Genomic DNA, 24,481 nt, shown 5'->3' with positions numbered 1-24,481 from the left:
AAACGTTAAAACTCCTTCTTTTTGATTTCACAAGGACGTTTTTCAAAAATATACTCCACCTACAAATTTCAACTAATGCCGTCTTCGTGGAAGTACTTTCCGTTACGTGAGACCATTTGTAATGTAAAAGTTTAAATTCAGCGTTTTTTAGTCATAATTCTAATGCCTCATTTTTATTGCCAAAACTTAAAATCGAAATTTCATGATACCTATAGGTTTTGAAAATTAGGCTTTGGCAATGAAAATTCTACAGCGACTGGTCAATCGAAGGAATCAATTTTATTAATCTCAAAAAATGGCAAAAATCTCGCAACGTTTATTTGTTTAACAGCTGTATAGAAACTTACTTCATTTGCGGCACAATTCAAAAAATGCATACGAAATATGAACATTTCACATTTAAAATCCATTTTAATTTTTGTGGATGTGACACATGGATTAAAAGATATCGAATTTTTACCGTCAAGTTGATACAATTTTTATTTACAAAATTGATTTCGCGTCCGTAACACATTTAAAATCGCCGCTCGCTTCAGGCGTTGTTTCTGATAGAACAGTTCCTTCTACACAAAAAGTTCTAAATTGACATTCTCAATAAAATTCAGCTTGTTCATACGATTTTTAAAAGGCAAATCTCTGACGACTTTCATCTTAAAAATTTGCATCTGAAATGATATACGGTAAGGAGCAAAATTATGGAATAAGTTCATTTTTTCTAGAATAAGCGACTTTGGAGACAAATTACGAAACAAGTCGATTTTTATTTTTAAATTATGATTTTTTGGTATATATAATAAAAAATATCCGTATCTATATATTGAGAATAGGGGTCGTGTGCTAGCTCATATGAAAAATTATTTAATTCTCTATTCATTGATATAAACATTAACATACCTATTTATACGGGGTGGCCAAAACAATATTTAATTTCTGAGTAACATTAATTTACACCGCAAGAATTATGTATGTAATTTATTTAATACAAAATACATTTTACTGCTGTCAGAAAACATAAAAAATATTTATTTTACAAGTAAAAGATTTTCGCATAAATCAAATGTTTGAATTGCCACCACCCTGCCTTTTAGCAGTAACTAAATTAACGAAGACAATCTTCTTGAACATTGTGGATCATTTATGGATTTATATTACGAATTTTCAATCTAAGTATATTTTTTAAATCTTGCAAAATTTGTGGTTGATGGATGTAAACTTTTGATTTTAAGTAACTCAATAATAGGAAAAAATCAAGTAGTGTAAGATCTGGAGATCTTAGGACCACTCTATTCTTCTTTGTCTACTCACCCATCTTCTAGGAAATCACGAAACACCAACATAAAAATTGGAATATGATTACATGGAAGGCCACTTAAAATCTGATACACTCGTTATAATCGCCTTAATAGTGCAGTAAGATCAAGACTAACTTTAGGATATAATACGCGACTCTTTGTAACAATAATAAAGCCAACTTTACTTAGTAACTCGAAAAACTGAAACTCGAAATAAAGATAAATGACAAAACACATCCTTGCCTAACCTCTCTTCTAATTTCTACTTGTTTTTGAATAGTTTGCTATCCTTTTCATCTAAACCGACTGCTTGCAAGCATTTTAATAGTAGGTCGTGTTTTAATATATCAAATGCTTTTTCCAAATCTATGAAGCATATGAATATATCTTTTTGTTGATCGTGGCATTTTTATGCCAGAACTACTGAACTAAACAAAAACTAAATAGCTATACAGTTATAGTTCTATATTTTATATTTGTTAATAGCATGTCGATGCAAATACACCCCCCTGAAATGCAAATGCATCTGTTGTTTCTTACTTTTTATAGATTTGGTTATGTAAGACGTTTAATAGGACTTTTACTGCATGACTTATAAGGCTTATTAAACGAAACTCGTTACGGTGTTGCTAGTTTGACCTTCTTGTTAGAGGGATGAATATTGATGTTAGCCAGTCTTGGAGTATTTTTCCTGTATCATAAATTAGATTAAAAAATGAATAAATAATATTTATTTGTTTCCTTCGCTGATTAATTTCAACGTTTGTGGGTATATTTCATCAACACCTAGGGTCTTATTTGTTTTTTGAGTTGATTAATGCATTTTGGTCCTTCGTTATTATTGTCCAATCTTCTTCGTTCTTCTCGTATGCAGTTAAAAAGTATTTTGATATAGTTTTTCCATTTTTTCAGTTCATCTTCGGTCGGTTCTAGTAGTTTGCTATCCGTGTTCAGAATGGTGTGTAAGGTTGTTCTCTTGTTAGTCGATGTGAACTCTTTTATGTTACACAGTGCTTTAATTTCATTTTATCCCAAAAACTTAATGATTAGAGCCCTCATTTCATCGGACCTACTTCTTTTCCATTTTTGGTCGTTTGTGATCCATCCTGTGTTACCTTGTCTATCCACCTCAGTTTTTGGTCTACTTCGTCGTCTTATTCCCACCGGTTGCGCTGTTAGAATCTATTTTAACTATTTATTGATATCTAACATGCTGTGAAGCTTTTGTCTTCTAAACTTTAGGATAGTTATTTCCATTTGTTTACGGCGATCTCTTTTTATTTCTTGTGCACATGAAATGTATCTTGTTTCTTTTCATAGCGTTCAATTTCTATACATTCTTTTCTATGAAATTGTGTTTTTGCATGTCTTATCTTCTGCCTGTTTATTACGTTTATCCTCTTGTATTCATTTTTATCTTTAGGTCTGATTTCTCTTCTTTGATACATGATTCTCAGTATTTCTTTTGTCATCCACCCTTGTTTTCTTGTTTTACTGCATCTAATTTTATTTCTTAAACGATCTTTAATATATATTTAATTTTCGTCCAGTTTTCTTCTTACTTTCCTCTTTGCAGATTTCAACCTTATTCATTATTCTATTACACTGATTATTTCTTGTTTTACGACATCATTTGACATGTTTTCTCTATCAATAGTAACTGTTTGCTTATTCATACTTGTAACTCTTTTCAATCTCGGTCTTATTTTTCCTACCAAAATATTGCGATCTGTTAGTGTATCTGTACTTGGATATATTTTGACAACTAATACTGAATTTCTGTATCTTTTATTTATACATATGAAGCTATTTGTTTGCGAACCACTCGTTTAGGTGTATATGCCTAGTTGCTTTCTACACCAAAAGATGTCAACATATATCTCCTTTCATTTCGTATTCCTAGACCATATTTTTCTAAGATATCTTCCTGTTCCCCTTCACCAATCTTTGCATTAAAATCTCCCATACAATATTGAGCTCTTTCTTCGTAGATATTCTTTAATACTTTTTCTAAATCATAATCGAATTTTTTAATTTCTTCTTCTTCATAGTCTTGTGTGGTTGTTTATGCTTGTAATATATTCAAATGTATTGTTGTTGTTTGTATTTGTAATATTAGTATCTTATCTGAGAATAGGACGATATTTTTACAGTTTTATCTGTTTTCTTCGTTACAATTATTGCTTTACCATTTTTCTATTTTTAACTGTCTTCTAAATGGTATATGATGTGATCATCTATAGTTACTTTGCCAGACCCTATACATCTCATTTCACTTATTCCAAGAGTACTTATTTATTTTTTTCCTATTATTATAGGCGATTTATTTTTTTATGGAGTTGTGATCCTTTCCTAATTCGTACATGCTTCTTACAATTCATGTACCTATTCTTCTTTCTTAAGAAAATGTATTCATGCTTCTAGCCAATCTCAAAATTCCAAGCACCTGTTCCATTTAAGTATTCGGGACCATTGTAATTAACACAATCTCCATGATTGTTTCTTGAAAAAGTTAGGCTCCAGGTGGTTTCCCGTTACCTTCCTAGAAGATAATCTAGAAGTCTAGAAGGACATATAGTCACCCGTCTGCCCTTGGAAATATAATAGCCATTTTTGATCGGAAGAAACAAGAGTTAGCCAAGAGAGGCTGATAGTAAATATTAAAGACATTTCACTCAAGACAGGTTGAAAAAGAGTAAAATGTAAAGGCCCTTATAATCCGCCAGGTACGTTTCGTAAGTGTATGAGTATTGATACACTTTGTATTTCCGCTCATACCTCGGGGTGTTGACTACAGACTGTATGACTCGTCCAGCATGCCATAATATAGTGGATAGGGTGCACGTCATTTTTACGTTAATCTTACTTTCATATGAAATTTATCAGCCTCTCCCACACCTGTCCTAACACTAGTTGTATCTCCGTATACATGTCTCTCAGAAGCTTAATATATTCACTGAAAACTCCTATATTATTCCATCACAGAACCTCTCTAGGAACTCTATCATATGCATTATATATATATATATATATATATATATATATATATATATATATATATATATATATATATATAATGCATATGATATATGAATATCATATACTGAAAACTCCTATATTATTCCATCACAGAACCTCTCTAGGAACTCTATCATATGCATTATATATATATATATATATATATATATATATATATATATATATATATATATAATGCATATGATATATGAATATAAATTAGACGGATAATATCCGATAATCAGTTTGTTTTTATGCAATTCATATTTACAACAGATGCCATTTTAATTATAAGATATATGCATATATATATATATATATATATATATATATATATATATATATATATATGCATATATCTTATAATTAAAATGGCATCTGTTGTTAATCTGAATTGCATACAAACAAACTGATTATCGGATATTATCCGTCTAATTTATATTCATATATCTATTTCATACATTATGTAACTAAATAACATAAGTGGATTTTATACACTAACATCGAGTATGTAGCAGATAGATGCATTAAACGCAATTGATAATTGGCTGGTCGCTGGTCTCCCTCGATGATACGGATACTTATATTCAGAAATGATTGTGCAGATAATAGACAATAATTTTGACATAATTCCTTCGTAGACGAGTATGTAGAATAAATAATATACGATTATAATAATAAAAACAGTTAGAAAATTGAATTGACCTTTAGATGGGCTAATATATATTATAAACACTTACGTAGCCTCCTACTCAAAAATGTTTTTATATTGTTTGGAAACTGTTTATTTGCGGCATCTCAGCGTTTGTCCAATATGTTACGAATATTATTTTTTTTATTATTAATCACCTTAACCTATCATATAATTTTAAGATTATTACGTATTTAGATAAATAACTATTATAATTTTATATTAATATATTTTCTTAATGCATTTTTTATTTGTTTTGCATTAAAAATAAAAATACACACATCAAAATAATCTAGGGGACAAAAACAAAATGCGAGATTACAGAAGGGTTACAAATAATTTATTTCAAATATTTTTATTAAAAAGTTATAAACAGGTGTCTAAAATATAAAATAAACATTATTTATAGAATTCTTGGAATAGCTCTTCAGAAAATTAAAAGAGAACTCCGTAAGTCAAAAAAGTGGTAACAAAAATAAATAAAAAACTATTTCGTTGCCCCTCAACTTCCATTAAAGTAGTCTTTAAGTTAAATTACGTTTGAGTTAATTGACGTCTACAGTTGTTGATTACTGTCCTACATCTGTAAGGCAAATTCATGACCAGATGGTCAATGTCTTGCTGCGGTATTCTGTTCCACGCCATTGAAAGTCACTCGAACAGTTACAGTCTCGTATTAGTATTAGTAGCCAACTATGTATTTTGTTGTTAAATGCGTCTGCCCGATACGTTCCAAACATGCTCAATTGGGTTTCAATCTGGCGGTTGTACAGGCCATGGTAAAACCTTAATTTCATTATCTTCGAAGAATGACCTCTTGGTAGTATGCGGACGCGAAATTGTCGTGTATTAATTGAAATTGGGGACTAGCTTTTTGTGCAAAGGGTGCAACAATAGGTTCGCGGATCGATATTACCAGATAAAATTACCGTTCCAGACAAACGAGATTGGTCCTTCCTCCAAAAGAGATGCCATCCCATACCATTGTACTATTGTCTTGCTGTGTATGAACCTCCTGCAAGGTGGCTAATTGTTCAATGCTAATAGCATTGCCAGATCGTCCTCAAATGATTGTTCTTCTTGTATCTAGATCCAAATCCAAATCCAAATCTGGACCTCTCTGTGAACAAAGTAGAGACCCACTCTCGTCTAACCCAGTTTGCGTGATCTTGTGCCCACTGAAGTCGATTAGCGCGATTTCCTCTGGATAACATATACACTCTCACAGGTCTTCGAGCATTTATTCCTACTTTATGAAGTCTATTTCTAATAGTTTGGCTACTTACCAAAACCTGATGGGTCTCTTGCACGCTCATTTGTAATTGTGATGCAATTACAGTACGATTTCGCAAAGCCTGAAACCTAATAAAACGGTTTTTAATCTGGTTGGTTATCCTCGTACGGCCTGTATGACCTACAGCAATATCACCAGTTTCTTGACACGTTAACCAGAAACAATTAATGACACTCCTGTTTGTGTAGAGGACCTCGGCAATGTCTCTTTGACTTCTGCCAGCTTGAAGCATCCCAATAGCACTGCTATTGCAGATATTGCCACTATATTGTCGCTATAGCCACTGCATTTTGATATTTAAATGATGTCTCTCTATTATTGGCAATATACCAATAAAGAAATATTACTTTTTATCTTATAGACAGAAACGCATATTGAAGTTTTATTAATTTTTGTATAGCCATTCTTCTCAACATTACTGTAAAGTTGGTACAACATTTTAAAAAAAACAACAAAAAAAATTAAAAACATAAATTAATTTTTATATTTACAGCTAACTTTGTTTTAAAGCTATTAATATAGGTGTCACTTGTATTATTTTGATGTGTGTATATTAAAAATTATGAATGCTGAATACTCCATAGAAGCACCTCTCTAATAATGTATCAGACATTGTAAATTTCCTATTAAACCTTAAGGGTTTGTGGAACTGGTTTGACAATTGAAAGATGTATGTATCTATTATCTATGTTCTCTTCGAAATCAAAATCGACCTGTTTCAGTATTTTTACAAATACTAATGAACATTGCCAAACATCAGGGTGGCCCAGTCTATATTTCTCAGGACTTGTTTTATTTTTTCGTCAGTTGGAATATCAGTCTTGTTCTTCTTCCATTTGATGTCCTTTGTTTTCTTCCTGTTCCTTCTGGAATAACTTTTCAAAATGTCCTTGCCATCTATCAAGTTTCACTTTCTTAACTCGTAAAAGCGGTTGGTTTTTGCTTTTATAGTATTTTTGAATTGTTGTATACTTTTTGGAATTTCTCCTCTCAACTTCATATTCATTTTTATTATCGTAACTTGTATCTAACTGCCTTTTTCTTGGCTTTTTTTTTATCGAGAGTACGTATATTAAAACTATATAATTTAACAAAAATGTCGTTTTTTGGCTTCACGTGTCTCAGAATATATGCTCGATATTAACTAGCCTTGTTTAAATATTTTACACGGTTTGCCAATTGAAAACAACCTTGGTATTATCTAAGTAAAATAAATTGGTACATAAACAAAAACCGAGGATAAGTACAAATCCGCTATATTAAGCCGATCTACGTATAAGCTTACTTAAAAAAGTTTCAAATACACCAGTATATCTGGGAAAAAATCATTGATTTCATGTAAAAATCTTATACAGATATTTGAATTTTCCAATAGTTTATAAAGGGTAGCTGATAAAAAAACCGTGAAGATGTACACTTGATTTTTCTTTGTTTTTGTTTTAAACAATCTTAAAAAATAAAAAAGTCATTTTTTTGCCTATAAATCGTATCTTATGCAGTTTAGAGAAAAATGGTTCAAATAAAAATTGTAGATCTTAAAAAACCTTCTTCTTTAATTTGCGAATTTCTAAATTAGAATACATAAAGAATTCACAAAGACGGTTGCAAAAAAACCATTAATTTTGCAGTAATTTATAAATGTTAATAACTTTGTTTTTTGCACAATGACATATACCTACTTAAAATTGTGACAGTCAATGAGGTATTGTGTGCTAAATTTCAAATAGATTGATCAAATAGTTTATAAGTTATTCAATTTGTTTATCCCGGAGAGTGATTATTTAAACAACTATTATTGTCCATACACTCACTCTAGAGGTATTCTGTAAATCAAAATCGATTTTATAAGGGTCATATTTTAAGATATAGGTATTATAAAAACTGCAACATTTTAGTAAATTTGTTATTAAAACACAGTTTAAAGAAGGGACTGTCTTTTTAACTTATAAACGATTATAATAAACTAGTAATTCTTTTTTTTTTGATGGTATGCTATAGGTATACATTATATCTACTACATGTCTCATGTCGTTTTATTTAGTAAGTCATATGCTAGGATTCGGCTAGTTGTTTATTTTGTACTCAGCAAGAGGCCTCCTTCAGGTCAAAAAAACAAATTTTACCTTATAGTTTGTCTATTATCATCCATAGTGTCATGTGATATCTCGTATATCGATATACGTTCATAAATAACGAAATGCTGTATAACGCCCTTTTGGTAGTCGCTTTGTTTATTTTTTCTATCTTATTATATTCGTTATATCTTCTCCCTTCATTTGCTATGTCGCATCTTAGGATTCGGTCAGTTGTTTATTTTGTACTCAGACAGAGACTTTCTTTAAGTCAATAAATCAAAATTTGTCTTACACTAAATATATTTTTATTCATAGTGTCCTATGTAAACGAGTGTCGTTTATGTATTTTATTTTGGAAACACTCAGAATAAAGGACTTTTTATGATCTACAACTTTTTATTTGAAATGTTTTCCTCTAGAATGTATAATAAACTTTTTATCGACAAAAACGATATTTTTCACTGTTTAAGATTGTTTAAAACAAAAACAAAGCAAAATCAGCTGTACGTCTTTACGGATTTTTCATCAGCTTCATTGACTGGAGTAAAATGGCATTGTAATTTGTAGAATGTTATTTTTGATTACATCGAATTGTAACTAACACTAAAAGTAGCCTTTAAAATGTATGTCAGTTACATTATTAATGGAAGAATAAAAATCATTTTACTATTTATATTAATATACTAGAATTCTGATTATCCGTACGCAGGTTATCCGTTGACTATATAATACAAGACCGTAGTAAAAAAATTAAAATTAACTTTTAAGCTGAAACAAGTATTATGACCAACTAATTTCCTTCGCTCGAATTTTTTGGTAAGATGTAATAAATTTGTATGAAATAGAGTAATTGTACTGACTAGAGACTAGCACTTGAGCTAAATAATAATTCAACGACTACCTTGCTAGAAACCACTAGAATCTATAACAACAACCAATACATGAAATCAACTGGTACGCAAAGAAAATGTTGTCACAAAAATATCTAATTACTAATTTGCGTTGTCCCGACATTCTGCAGATAAAAATCTTGTAGTTACACAGGTACTTTGCTCTTAACCATCTCTTTTTTCCCGTGTGTCTATGCGTGATGATACCGCGACTTCGACAGGCTTGACATCATTGATTCATATACTGTCTAAAGGGATATTTATTTTCTTGTTCACATATACCCACAACAGAAACACAAAATACTTATACACACACATGCATACCTATACCTTGTTCAATTGGCAAATCACCAGACAAACGCACCATACGGCGAGATTTGTGCTGCGATGGGGAAAATGTTGCCAAAGCGATGCTACAGAGAGCTGGCGAAGTCTGGTGGATTATAGCCTACACATTTCGTCACAACTAATGGAAATAAAATGGACACGGAGACAAAAGGAGAAATAGGCCCAGAAAAGGGGTCAGAAATAAGTGAATCTTCTTAATCTACATATAAAAATTTATACAGGATAAAGCAGAGGGGCGACTCCAGCCACTTTCGATCCTGATTGGGGTTTCAATTACTCTAAACAGGATCTTACGGGCGTATCTTTAGCACAAATAGCACAAAGTTTAGTGTCCTAAGATAAGCTGAATCGATGTTGCCTTGATACAAAAGTTCTAGGTAAACCAGGATCAAATAAAAGGTCTGAATATTATGATAGCTTATAAAGCAGATCTGCCAAAGTTCCGAGAATGGACATAAAATTTAATTCAAGATATATGAGAAAAAATCCTCCTGTTTTGGAAGTTAGCGAAGGAAAGGAAGAGGAAAAGTATTTAGATTTTAAATGAGCGAGGGTAAAGAAATGTTATAGAAGATTTGTGAAAAGTATTCGAAAATCTCTTACTTAGAAAATGATCCAAGCACTTGTATGATAACACAGAAGGCAACAATTATAAATAACTACTAAAAAAGAAGATTTATAAGAAAATGGGGAGTAGTCAGGAAACGAGTGATTTTCGCTAATATAGCATTAAAAACACGAAGAAATTATGGATCCTTTTTCTAGAGGATACGTTCCCAAACCGTGAGGCGCACCCCCTGAGGAAGCTTCAAACAATAGGGAGCCCAGCTGCATATATGATTGTTAGTATACATCCACGTTTAAATAATTCACTTGAAAACTGGGTAGTAAATACCAATTATTCATTCAAAAATTACTTTACCAAATGTATCTAAATATTTTAGAAATGGTAATATTCAATCAAATGTTGAATAAAACGTTTGCAAACATTTTCCCGATCATATTTTTAGATAACATGAAAGAAGCAAGACTTATAGCAACCTGTATATATTAAATATATATTTACTGTTTAAGGTAAACAGTTTTTTATCAAATTATGTTTAATTAAGGTGTAAAATAAGAAATTAAAGTATCATAATAAACGCTAGACAAAATGCAAAAAAAAAACAATATTAACGCAACTCTAAGCCATTCGATTGTATTAGATTTCTCCATAGATTTAATTTATGCTCCTAGTACAACTTATTTGAGAAGAAAGTATCTAATCATTTTAACTTAATTGCCCGAATTAAATAAAGGAAAAAGTTTACCTGATTTCCAAAAACTCCTATACTGCAAGCTGAGGATACTTGGGAAGGTCCAAACCAAACAGCGGCTAATCTAGCAGGTACGGACAGTATAAAAATTTGGGCGAAACCAGCTACAGTTTGTCCAATAAAAGCTATATAAAATCGATCTGGATGCACTGCTCCTACTTTAATCCACGAGCCTATGCATGTTAGTGTCATACCTATTATCACAAATTTTCGCAATCCCTGAAAAATATAAGAATGTTTTTATAAAAATATATAAAATACAATTAATGTTATTGATGTTGGGAGATATGGTGGAGACTTGATGCAGGAAGGATGTTAACGCTCTTATAATTTTCTCCTAATCTCGGAGAAGAACGTAACATATTATACTTGTACTACATTCTCTATGTATTAAACATAAGGCAGTTCTTCGACCTGACATCAAGAAATTATATATATAATTATATATTTATTTTTACATGGGCATATATATATAAATATATATATATATATATATATATATATATATATATATATATATATATATATATATATACAGGATCACTACAGGAGCAATGCGACCAATTTGTGGCAATAATATTAGGACACATTAGAGGTGTCCAGAGTAACAACCAACACATTCACGGAGGAAGCTAAACTACCTGAGGAAAGGAATGCCAAACGTTTAGAAACGTTTCAAACAACAAGAAAAAGGTAAATGCGAGTTAGTAGTAAAATAAAGGTAAAAAATATAATAAAAAATATAATAAAATATGTGTATAAGATGGAAGGCAACCGTATATACGTATTTCTGACTATTGGTCATCTTCAGTACGGTCTAAGTCTTCAGTCTAACATTATTGCCACAAATTGGTCGCATTGCTCCTGTAGTGATCCTTTCCCAAGTTAATATGCTTTTCTAACTTGGCTGCACAGTACTGAAGACGACCAATAGTCAGAAATACGTATATACGGTTGCCTTCCATCTTATACACATATTTTATTATATTTTTTTTTCTTTGTTGCGAGCTATGCCAATATCTTTACCATTATTTTACTATTAACTCGCATTAACCTTTTTCTTGTTGTTTAAAACGTTCTAAACGTTTGGCATTCCTTTCCCCAGGTAGTTTAGCTTCCTCCGTAGATATGTTGGTTGTTGCCTGGAAACCTCAGAGTCTTCTAACATTATTGTCACAAATTGGTCGCATTGCTCCTGTAGTAATCCTATATATATATATATATATATATATATATATATATATATATATATATATATATATATATATATATATATATATATATATATATATATATATATATATATATATATATATATATATATAGCAAAACATAAGAAGAGATACGCCCATGTAAAAATGATTATATATTAATGACAGTAAACCTTGAGATATCAAATATAAATTTTTACTTCTGTCAATTCATTAATGTCAGTGTAGCACTTTACATTTTGGTAAGTTTTTTGTATATATTTTACAATAACTTTTTGTTGTACCTAAATTTTAGAATCTTGACAAAGGCAAGGGTTAACTGCCGAAACGTTGATTTCAATGGCATAATAAAATCTAGTACCAAATTTAATATTACTTATTGAACCTAAAGCCAAAAAATACTAATTTTACAATAAATATACACTGACCGGCAAAAAAAGTGGCCACCCTATAAATTTCCGAAAATCAAAATTCATTGGAAGTTTTATGCTCTGTTTCATAGTGTATACTCAACATCTTTCATTTTTAAAACAAAAAATGGCCATGACTGCTTGATTCCTTAGCATATTTATTTAATTAGAAGGCTACAAAAGATCTTCAAGAAAATCGTCTAATATCGAGTATTATGCCCTAAAACATCAATAACCGTTTGCATATGATTTGGAAGGGAAAGGAACAAACTTTGGATAAAAACTTGAGGCATAAGGTCATATTCTTCACGAAGCATTTTTGAGGTGTTGGAAGACTTTCTGGCAGATCAGGGCTGCAGGCTGGCCATTCTAGAGTATTAATTCCTACTTCCCTTATGTAATTTGTCACGATTCTTGCAGTATGCGGCCGTGCATTTTCATGCATAAAAACTAAACTGCCCCCAATAAATAAATGGACCAAATGGAACTACTGCTTCTGCCAAAACATCCTCTATATACCGGTCAGCATTGAAGATGCCTAAAGACAGTACATCCATGAATTATTATTCTGAACCTAACCTAAATATTAGTTTAAATCAGTGTCGAGTTGAGACAAAAAGAAATTGCTAAAACACAAGAAGTAGTAGATATATGAGTCACTGACATAAGAGAAAATATTAATAGAGGTCACTGGCCCTAACACTTCCTGAAAAAAAAACCAAAAAAAGAACAAAAAGACCAACGCTGCAGCGTTGGTACACCACAATACCACATTGAAGACCTTACAAATGTAGATGGCCAAGAGGAAGACCACAGATGAGATGGGTAAATGACATAAAAAGAATAGCCGGATCAAACTGGAAGTATGTTGCTCAAGACATAGATCGATGAAACGAGTTGGGAGAGGCATATGTCCAAAAATGGACGATAGAAGGCTAAGAAGAAGATGATGTTAATTGCATTGAATTCGTTATAAAGTATGTTGGAATCCACAAGAAAAATGAAATTCCTGTAGTTGTCTGTATACCATGAGTCATAAAAACTTTTATTTAAAAAATCCTCTATAAAAGGTATATATTAAATTCTAAAGATTCCCTTTCGGATTACATTAAGTCGCTATCGAGGACCCATAGAGACATTTTGTTTTGGGATATCAATCTGGGAGTCTTGCGTTGACATGAAGCGTTGATTGAATAACCCCATGAAGTAAATCTGTTTAAAACAACATTATGATTTAAATTTATCTACAAATATGTATTAAAGGCAGTTCTAACTTTCATTTTTATCTATAACTTCAATGATTCAATATATATGTATTCAGTTTCTTTCACAAAATTCTTACCACCACGTACTATTGCATATCGTTTGACTAATCCTCTCTAGGTTCTCGTGTTCCATCAACAACGTCTGTGAAGTTTTTCAAGACGCAAATGTTTGAGTCTCTTCGGCAAAAACGACTTGTCATGAGTGTGGCAATTTTTTCTTGTCGATACACTTTATCAAAAAAGAAATTTAGTTAAGATTTACTATTTATTTCGCTTTTTAGTCATTGTTTTATGTTTGAAAAGTTTTAAATACGAACATAACATTTAATAGTTATTAATGTTTTATTGCAAAATGGGTATTTAATATTAAATAAAGACCAACCAATAAAATGAACCCACACTGATTTCATATCTAGATTTGAAGTGTCAAAAAATTGATAAGACGAAAGATTCTGTATGATTACTGCAAATAATAAATAAGTGAGGCAAATCTTTTATTAATCCATTTATATATCTTTCGCATTAAAAAACCATTAAAAAATTATTTCCTACAATAAAAAATGTATCCAAATAAGTAATATTATACAATGTATTAAATAATTTAAAAATTTTCCGTATATATAAGTGATAAAAAATATATCAATAAGTACCTATTATAAGTAATTTTACAACAGGTTTATAGCTTATCTATTTAGTTTAGCTTTCAATTGCTATGAAATATGACTAAATAAGAGATCTGGGGCAAAAATATTACTATATACAATGATAAGGTGTTCACAAGAATATCCTTTAAAAGAACAAAAAACGAATAGAGGTTTTTTACAGAGAGCCGTTTGACTGAATCAAATTAAATGTTTTGTTCTGATTTTATATTGGTATCAGAGGCGCTATCGACTTTACCGCAGGTATAACAAAATATTTTGGTTTCAATAAAATATATCGTGAAGCAGAATGTGCCAAAATATTTAAAAGATTGTCTGAATAGTTAAGAAGCGATTAGAATAAGATTTTTGCTCCATAAAACGACTCTTGTTCGAACAAAGAAATTAGTAAATCACAATGAATACGTAGAAAGATTACCCGGACATGTGTAATAATAAAATCGGAATATGCAGTTTCTTCGAACAATGATTCAGCACTATAATAGACGACTGTTGCTTTTCAATAAACTATATGTGACTTTCCACTATGTGAATTACATCATGTAATTCTATACGCTATGGCAAAGAGCTTACGTTACAGTTTATTCGCTTTGTTTCTCAATTCCTTTGATTGTTTTTGTTCCCAGGGTACCTCGGTTAAATTAAAAACTGAAAAAGTTTTCGTGTCCGTGCCGAGGATAGAACCCGGGAAGCAAGTACCATAACATAGTGTGACCAACTCCAATTCAATCGAATTCGGGACAAGGCTAAAAAAATACCTGAAATCCGGGATTTTTCAATGAAAATCGGGCCATTTTTTATTTTTTTAAACAAGAACTGTAAGGCCCTTGTTTAAAACCAATGACCTTAGAACAAAAAGCAAAAATCTTAGCCTTATTGTATTGATTATTTAACAGTTTTATATTGACAATGATATTTTTGATGGGATTAGGCTATAATTAGTTATAATTATTTTTTTGTTAGTTTTTGACGTTTCGTCTTCCAATCCGGAAATCATTCTCAAAAAACGAAAAATTAGAAAATCAACTAATGATGTATTTCCATGTTAATGTAACCTTAGGTTAACATAAGAATGTAATTATCATTACAACCAATTGTGGCATAATCCCGTAAAAAATATAATTGTTAAATATGTCACAAGAAAACAGCTTCAAAACATTTAAAAATTAATCCATTCATATTTTAAATTGACCTCAACGAACAAAATATATTAATTATTTGCACTGCTAATTTTTTAAAATCAAATTTGTCTTGCGATGAAATTTGCAAATTTGCTTTAACAATGACGGCGACTCTTTTAAAACTTATAAAAATCAACACATTCATATTTCAAATTAAATTTTACGAACAAAATATTTTTTAAGGTTTCAATGCCAAATTGCGATTTTTCGGTTGTCCATATTTTTGTAATTAATGAAAAACGCACTCGACGTTCGCAGAAGTAGCTGGTAAACAAAAGATGAATTCAATAACTCGTACAAAGCGTTTGTATGGACCGTGATTCTTTTCGAAGTGTTGGAAGCATTCGACCCAGCGTTGATGTGGTTTTGTGTAATTTTATCACTGGTCACAAATTTCTTGACATATCCGAACTCGTGAAATAATCCAACATTGTTTTCTTCTACGCTAATCCAATTATTCTCTGCCATGAATTTATTCGTTGCCTCAACTTGATTCCAATTCGGCTCGGTAGCGAGTGTAGCCCATCCAAATATGAGTACATTTTCAAACTGTGTGTGCGCAGAATGAAACTAACTTTTTTGAGATGTTGTACTTTTCAAGAGTGTGCCTCAAGAGCTGCACAATAATATCAGATGTTTCACTATCTTCAGCCGTAAAATTTAATATTTTCATCTTCATGCCTTCTAATGGAACGAAATATCTCACCACAACCGGGAACATATTTACGTTTTCATGGTTAGATGCATCGGTAATTATATTGACGTATATTGCGTTGTTCATTGCATCAACCAATTGATTTTCGATGTATGGACCAAAGATATTTTTAACAATTGTCTCACATTTAGTACGAGCTGACTGAAATTTGGTCAATCCAAAGCAATTCCGAAATATTTTCGATGAGCAATCAGCTGAGTGAAAGTTTTCATTTTCCTTAATCATATGATACGCCCAAACACCTTCCCGAGCTGCTGTCTCTAAATTGCTCGATGTTGCTGTTGCCTTGAAAAATTTAGTCAATTTTTTGCTGCTTGCCACGGGGCTAATACCTCTTTGGTGTTTTTCACTTTTGATGTGACTCACTACATCCGCTCTACCACTGTGCAATAGCGTTTTTACTTTCTTGTTCTGGTTCCATATTAACAATAGAATGGAGTTTCCGAATCGGACCTTCGTAGATGATCACTAATCTATTTGAGGTTTAAAACTGATTAGTGACATAAACTAAATGTTTACATAAACTCATATTGCAACGCAGCAGATTTGATCTTGGTTCAAAGCACGTAACGGTTTGGAAATGAATCATTTATTCTTCAAGAATATAGTGCGAATGAAATCAAGAAGTTTATTTACCTACTTAGAATGGTTGACGAAACCGAAAAAAAACATTTATCAGCAATGATTACATCGTTGAATGCGGCACTCCTCGGTCAGCATGATTGATGTGTATACAATACATGAATTGTTATCGTTTTTGAATAATCTTTTCGGAAGAGGATAATTAAAATACAGAAACGAAAAAAAGTGCACAGTTTGAGTTTTCCTATAACATAGTACCACGATAAAATGCATGTGTTTTGGATGTGGTATTAGTATTACACTCTAGAAATTTTCGACTTTTTTTCGTCCCAACAATTCAATTTGATATGAATTCTTAAAAGAATGACGTATTTAAAATTTCAAAATAGAATTTTACCAAAAAGTTAAAAATTCGTATGGCCCAGAAGCCTTGTCCGGGACGCCCAGACACGACTTCGTAACTCGGGCCATGTCCTGGATTTTTCGGGCTAGTTGGTCACACTAACCATAACCAATAACCTACGGCATTCACAATTCCATTGGATATTCGATGATCGTATTTAGTGTTCCCGTTTTTTATTGTAATGCGTGATTTTATGTGAAAGGTTTTATGTATAATGCATTCGCCATTATATACTCAATAAGATCACAAATACTATAAACCGAATTCGATCCTACCAAATAAATAGTAGCGCATACATTATAAACTTCATAAAAATTATCATCATCATCTGTCAACCTCAAGCACCCACTGTTGGACATAGGTCTTCTCCACCCTTTTTCTTTGTCCTGTATCCTGTGCTTTCTGCATCAAATTTTTGGTTTTTTTTTCTCTTAATATCCCATTTAGTAACTATCATATCTTTTAATGTTATCCCAGCCCTATTCTTAATTTTTTTGTAGATTTTTTAGTAAATTTTAAAGTAGTCCATTATCTCTAAAGAATAACAGCGGCTATCCATTTTTTTTGCCCGAATGAAAAATGTTTCGTATGCACATCCCGTTTTTAAAACGAGATCTAAGGTGTTATAATGCTCTGTAGATATTATCCATTAAAATGTTTATTGGTAAAATTCCATTGAATATTTTATTCAAAACATAATTTATACATTAAATTATTTTACATTTTCACATCTACTTAACTTTTAGTCAAAGTTATGTAACTAAATACTACGTCAGAAACAAAACTAAGTATATTAGATAAAATCATAATAAAGTAAGTATGAATAAACATAATTTGGTGACTCACATTTTTCTTACTAACATAATTTTTATTAGTATAAATTATTTAAAATTGCTGTAATAATTACTTCTACCGGAATTTTATAATTATCGTAAAATGAGAAAATAATACTAGACACATTTTATGGCAGATTATCTATATTATAACAGGCCTGCGATTTCAAAATGTTTGAAAATTAATTTAATCGGGATTTTTGATTTTTACGTGGTATGTTAGCCTAGATCCGAAAATATTAGTGCCCATTCGAAACAAGAGATGAAAAGTAGGGAAAATGATTTTAATTAAATAAATAGTATTTACAAAAGATAATTTTATTTTATTTCATTTTAATTATAATAACGACAGTTTATTTGTTTTTCGGTGATAATACCATACTACTAATTGCAACTTAAAATAGTACGGTGTGAGTATGCGTATGTCAGTGATTTTATGTCGTTCTCCGACTACATAATGATAATAAGGCTTTGTGGTTCTTTAGTAGTTATTCTGACTTTACAGTTAAATGTTAATTGAAAATGGAAATTCAAAAATTAATCCGAGGGAATATCTTGGACATCCGTGCAAAATAAATTGTTTTAAATGTATTTATTTATCATCTAAATTTAAGAAGTGCTGAAAGTGTTAGAAGTTTAACCGATAAAGTAAGTGCTATGACAGGAATAAGTTTAAATACTATTTCTAAAATACTTAAATAAGCTGCGGAAGGAGCACTAAGGCCCATAAAAAAAGAACAAGAAAACGTACCAAAAGTAGAGTGAACAGCAAAAAGTTCACTTACGATGCAGTAGTTCATACGCGGCTATGTGCCATCGTGCATTGTTTTTTCTTTAAAAATTTACCGCCGACATTGAACAAAGTTTTTGCTCTGATTAAAAAAGACAAAGATTTAGCAAACATGTCACGCACAACAAAGTAGAGAATACTCCATGAAATGAACTTTGTTTTTTGCAAACGAGGAGTAAAGTCAAGCATGATTGAACGGCCCGATATTCTAAAATGGACTCATCAGTATTTGCGTGAGATAAAAAAATTTCGTTCTCAAAGATACACCGTTGTTTAAATAGATGCATTTGTTAAGGGGTTGTCAACAGGCCTAAAACAGCCGACACAACGAGGCCCCCGATTTGTTATAGTGCATGTGGGTAGCAGGAATTGGGCTTTGTAGATGGTGCTGCTTTTTAATTTTTACCTAAAAAAACTCAGCGGACTATCATGATGAGATGGATGGTCCTATATTTAAACAGTGGTTTAAGGAAAAGCTGCTTCCCAATTTTCCAGAGAAAACTGTTGTAGTGATGGACAATGCTTCGTACCATTCGATGAGAGAAGAAGTGATTCCGACACAAGCCTTCCATAAAGATTAAATTAAGACATGGTTAGTGCAGAAAGATATCTTTTTTGAAGAAGATTATTTAAAATCAGAGCTCCTTTAAGTCGTAGGCACATACAAAGAAAAATACATAAAATATAAAATCGACGAGATGTGCAAAAAGAAAAATTTTGCCATTATAAGACTACCTCCATACCATTGTGAGTTAAATCCAATTGAAATGGTATGGAGTGAAGTCAAAAGACATACTGCCTCACACAACACAGAGTCTAAGACCGCCGCTATGGAACAATTAATAAGAAATGAATTTAGTGTAGTAACAGTGGGAAACTAGAAAAACTATTGTAAACTTGCTATTAAGGAAGAGCAAATATTTTGGGTTATTGACGGGTTGACGGACGATATTGATCGTGTGGTGATAAATGTGACGGTGACAGTAATGAAAGTGATAGCGATGATAGGAAAGATGAAAGTGATGTTAATATGCAGTGAGTAAATTATGTAATAGTGTGCAAATCGGCGGACACAAAGTGCCAAATCGAAAAAGTCTGTAAATAATAGTTCGGCAAAAGTGAAAATTAGGTAATAGTGCTAACAATTTCATATACATAATATATATATATATATATATATATATATATATATATATCATATATATATTATATATATATACATATATATAAATATACATATATATAATATATATATATATATATATTTATATATATATATATATATATATATATATATATATATAATATATATATATATATATATATATATATTATTTTTTTTTTCGATTAACCTTGGGTAAGCCTTTACGTATCAAGTTCAAAGCTACCATACATTTCAAACATTAAAAAAAACTTTTTTTGCACATAGTAACAAAAAACACCACTATGTTACTAGCTAAGTTTTTTAATATTCTAACTCTACAATTGTAAGTTACGGTAAGATCAATAATGTTTTAATAGATAATATATGGTAGCTAATTATAATTTATTCTCTTTCAGCCCTGAAGAAGCCAAATTAATTCTCTTTGGCGAAAACGTTCGGCTAAACAATTGATACACATTAGAGTCTTTCTTGCAGATTTCCCCAATATTTAAGAGTTTACTATATATATATATATATATATATATATATATATATATATATATATATATATATATGTAACGTATATAAAAAGATAGAATAATAAGAAAAAAGAATGGAATAACCACATAAGCAGAATGGGGGAGACAGGTGTGGTGAAAATAGCAAGAGATAAATCATTAATCGGTAGAATAAGTATCGTGCAAAAGATGGACTGACAACCTTCCATAGAGGTATCAATCCGCCAATGAACAAGCAGGATTGATTGAAGATGAAAGTGATGTTAATATGCAGTGAGTAAATTATGTAATAGTGTGCAAATCGGCGGACACAAAGTGCTAAATCGAAAAAGTCTGTAAATAATAGTTCGGCAAAAGTGAAAATTAGGTAATAGTGCTAACAATTTCATATACATAATATAATATATATATATATATATATATATATATATATATATATATATATATATATATATATATATATATATATATATATATATATATATATATATATATATATATATATATATATATATATATATATATATCGATACCTTAGAACACAATTGTGCTATGTCCACTTTTTTTTTCTTAAATATTGGTGACACTAATTTATGATAGAATGATACAATATATTTCAACTGCACAACTGATCTATGTCCAAAAATAATCTAAAGTTAATTTAATAAAGTTAAATAAAAAAGTGTTAAGTCCACCTTCGAATAATATAGGGGTTCACATACGTACCATGTCCACCTGCTAGATCGTTTAAGTGAACACTTGTGCTATGTCCGGACATAGAACGTTTGTGTTATCAAGACAATGACAAACATATTATTAATATAAGCTGTCGCTGTGTTATTATTAAATTTGTGCTGCTTACTTTGACCTAATCTCCGGCGTTTTGACCAATCCTTTTAAAAATTTAAAAGCCCGAATGGCAACTGTCATGGTTGTGATAAGAGAAAAGGAAGACCGGCAAGTAACGCTACTCCACAAGCTCGTATTCGAGAAGTATTGGCATTTCTTTCGAAGTTTTCGAAGGTTCCATCACACTACTGCCGCCAACGCAGTTCCCGATTGTACCTTGCTCCTCTCCGTCCGGCTCGCAAAGATAAGAATACGGCCGGGGTCAGAAAGCCCTGCCTGTCGTAAGAGGCGACTAATGGGTAGGAATAGGGAGGTGGAGAGCCGTCGTTTGAGGTGTCGGGTTGGTATAAAACGCACACGGTCGCTTCGGCGACACGGTCACCGGTCTACATTCCTAGTATCCGAGACGAGACTCTCGTGGGACCACTCTACTCCCATTCCAAAAGAGCCTGGTGAGGTTGAACGAGCTGGACCCGTATATACCTCTCCTGACCTCGGTCAGGCGTGGTGTGGGTGCCCCGGCACGTACCCACCAGGAGATCCAAGAGTGGTGAGGAGAGATCCTCGGCGGCGACCTGTCTACGTGTGAGGTGGAAATTCCTCCGCCTGCCGAACCTGCCCGCCCGTGGTGTGGGAATAACGGGTAGGCAAGGTACTCACAACACAGGTACTACGGGGAAGGTGGAGCCCCCGCGGGTCGTGTATAGTAGACGTGTCGTGGTAACCCCACGGGGGGACCCACGGGACGTTTTTGGTACGCGCCCCGTGGCAGAGGTTTCACTAACGGGCGTATGTCGAGAGAGGTAGCCCAGGGTCCTGCCAGGTTTAATACTTGGAGAGCACGCCATATAGCAATGTACCTTGCTCCTGATCTTACTATTGAGAAAATGTACGACCTGTATAAGGAAGATGCTGGAGAACAAGCAGTGAAAAACAACTTTTTTCCGAAAGATATTCAGGGAACATGAACCTCCTTTAGCAATTTACATACCAAAAAAGGACCAATGTTGCCTGTGCAACGAGGCAGAGAGAACCAAAGAAACGAACACGGAAAAATACCAACAGCATGTTCAAAGAAAAAATGCAATAAAGTTTATGAAAGATGAGGATAAAAAAGCTGCACAGGACAATAAAAACATTATTTACGGTAGTTTTGACCTTCAGACAGTTATGACAATACTGTTTGCTGGGGATTGTCAAATTTACTATAGGCGGAAGCTTTCTTTGCTTAATTTTACTATCTTTGATTCGCGTAATCAAGGGCACTGTTTTTTATGGGATGAGACACAAGGAAAAAAGGGAAGTGCCGAAATATCAACCTCTTTATTAAAGTACATTAAATCATTAGATCCAGATATACAACATCTTGTGCTCTACGCAGATACTTGCGAAGGGGAAAATCGAAATCGCAATGTACTTGCAAGTATGTTTTACGCCGTGAATACATCTAATTTAGAATTGATTGATATTAAATTTATGGAAAGTGGCCATAGCTACCTTGAGGCCGACAGCATTCACGCCACTATTGAACGATCTCGACATTCAAAAAATACTTACACCACCAATGAATCTTCTATCTTCTACGGCACTACAGCCCAAAATGAGCCTTGGCCTCCTTTATTTTTTGCCTCCACCCTTGTCTGTCTGTGGCTGCTCTTCTCCATACACGGACTCCTAAAAGTGCTTGTGCGTCGCTGCTTACTGTGTCTTCCCAGCGCTTTCTTGGCTTTCCAACTGGTCTCTTTCCCTGCATTCTGGCGTTCAGTGCTCGTTTTGGTAGCCTATCCTCTCCCATTCGTATCACATGTCCGGCCCATTGCAATCTTTGTATTCTAATGAAGTCTGACAGGGGTGTTTCCTTATACAGTTGATAGAGCTCGTTGTTATATCGAATTCTGAAGATTCCGTTTTCCCTCACAGGTCCTAGTATTCTCCTCAGTACTTTTCTTTCGAATGTGTCGAGTTTGTTTTTGGATGTTTCCTTCAGGACCCATGCTTCGCTGCCATAACATGCTATTGGCCGAATTAAAGTTTTATAGATTCTCATCTTTGTATTTCGGTGGACACTTTTAGACCGATATAAATGGGAGAGGGCAAAATAAGCTTTGTTTGCCTGCGTTATCCTTTTTCGTATTTCTCCATCCTCTGCTCCATCGGCATATATTTCTACTCCCAGGTATGTAAACTTTCCAACCGTTTCAATGTCATCTTCATGCATAATGTTTTGTGGGATTATATTTCTTCTCGTCTGTACCATTATTTTTGTTTTTTCTGTGTTAATTTCCAGACCTAGCCTTTTCGTTTGTGTTTTTAACTCTGCGTATGCTTCCTGTGCTCCTGTTGATGTTCTACTCATAATATTAATATCATCGGCGTAGGCAGCCAGTTGAACCGTTTTATTGGTCAGTAGGTTTTCTCGTCCAGTTTGCATTTGCCTAACCGCATACTCCAGTGCCAGGTTAAACAATGTTGGTGCCAGCCCATCTCCCTGCTTTAGTCCCTGCGAGATTTTGAAAAAGTCTGTCCGGTTGTTTTGTATTCGTACACATGCCTGAGTTTCATCCATTGTGGCTTTAATGAGTCTAATCAGCTTATGTGGTATTGCTAATTCTGCCAATATATAGTATAGTCTGTCCCTTTTGACTGAATCGTATGCCTGTTTGAAGTCTACAAACACGTTGTGAACATCAATGTCGTGTTCCCACGATTTGCTCAAGACCTGCTTGACTGTAAATATTTGATCCATTGTCGATCTTCCCCGTCTGAAGCCCGTCTGATATTCTCCAATAATATTTTCTGCTAGTGGTTGGAGTCGCTGGTTTATAATATACGTGAGGACTTTATACGCTGTACATAGTAGAGAAATTCCACGGTAGTTTTTACACTGGAGTTTGTCTCCTTTTTTATAGATTGGGCATACTATACTTTTCTTCCATTCGTCGGGTATTTTCTCTTCTTGCCATATTTCTTTGATAAGCGCGTGGATATGACTTG

The 24,481-nt window shown here is 32.4% G+C and overlaps 1 protein-coding gene across 7 annotated transcripts in view; it reads right to left on the bottom strand.

Annotated features, from left to right (window-relative positions):
• HisT (Histamine transporter) overlaps positions 1-24,481 on the bottom strand; it is a 212,599-nt gene that overhangs the window by 75,097 nt on the left and 113,021 nt on the right. For all 7 annotated transcript variants that reach the window (XM_072546326.1, XM_072546308.1, XM_072546318.1 and 4 more), the window contains exon 3: positions 10,919-11,143. In XM_072546326.1, the coding sequence (XP_072402427.1) occupies positions 10,919-11,143 (225 nt within the window). The remainder of the gene's footprint in view (positions 1-10,918; positions 11,144-24,481) is intronic.

This window comes from Diabrotica undecimpunctata, chromosome 1 (assembly GCF_040954645.1).
Source record: "Diabrotica undecimpunctata isolate CICGRU chromosome 1, icDiaUnde3, whole genome shotgun sequence".
Taxonomy (NCBI): domain Eukaryota; kingdom Metazoa; phylum Arthropoda; class Insecta; order Coleoptera; family Chrysomelidae; genus Diabrotica; species Diabrotica undecimpunctata.
This window is presented reverse-complemented; position numbering and strand designations above follow the sequence as displayed.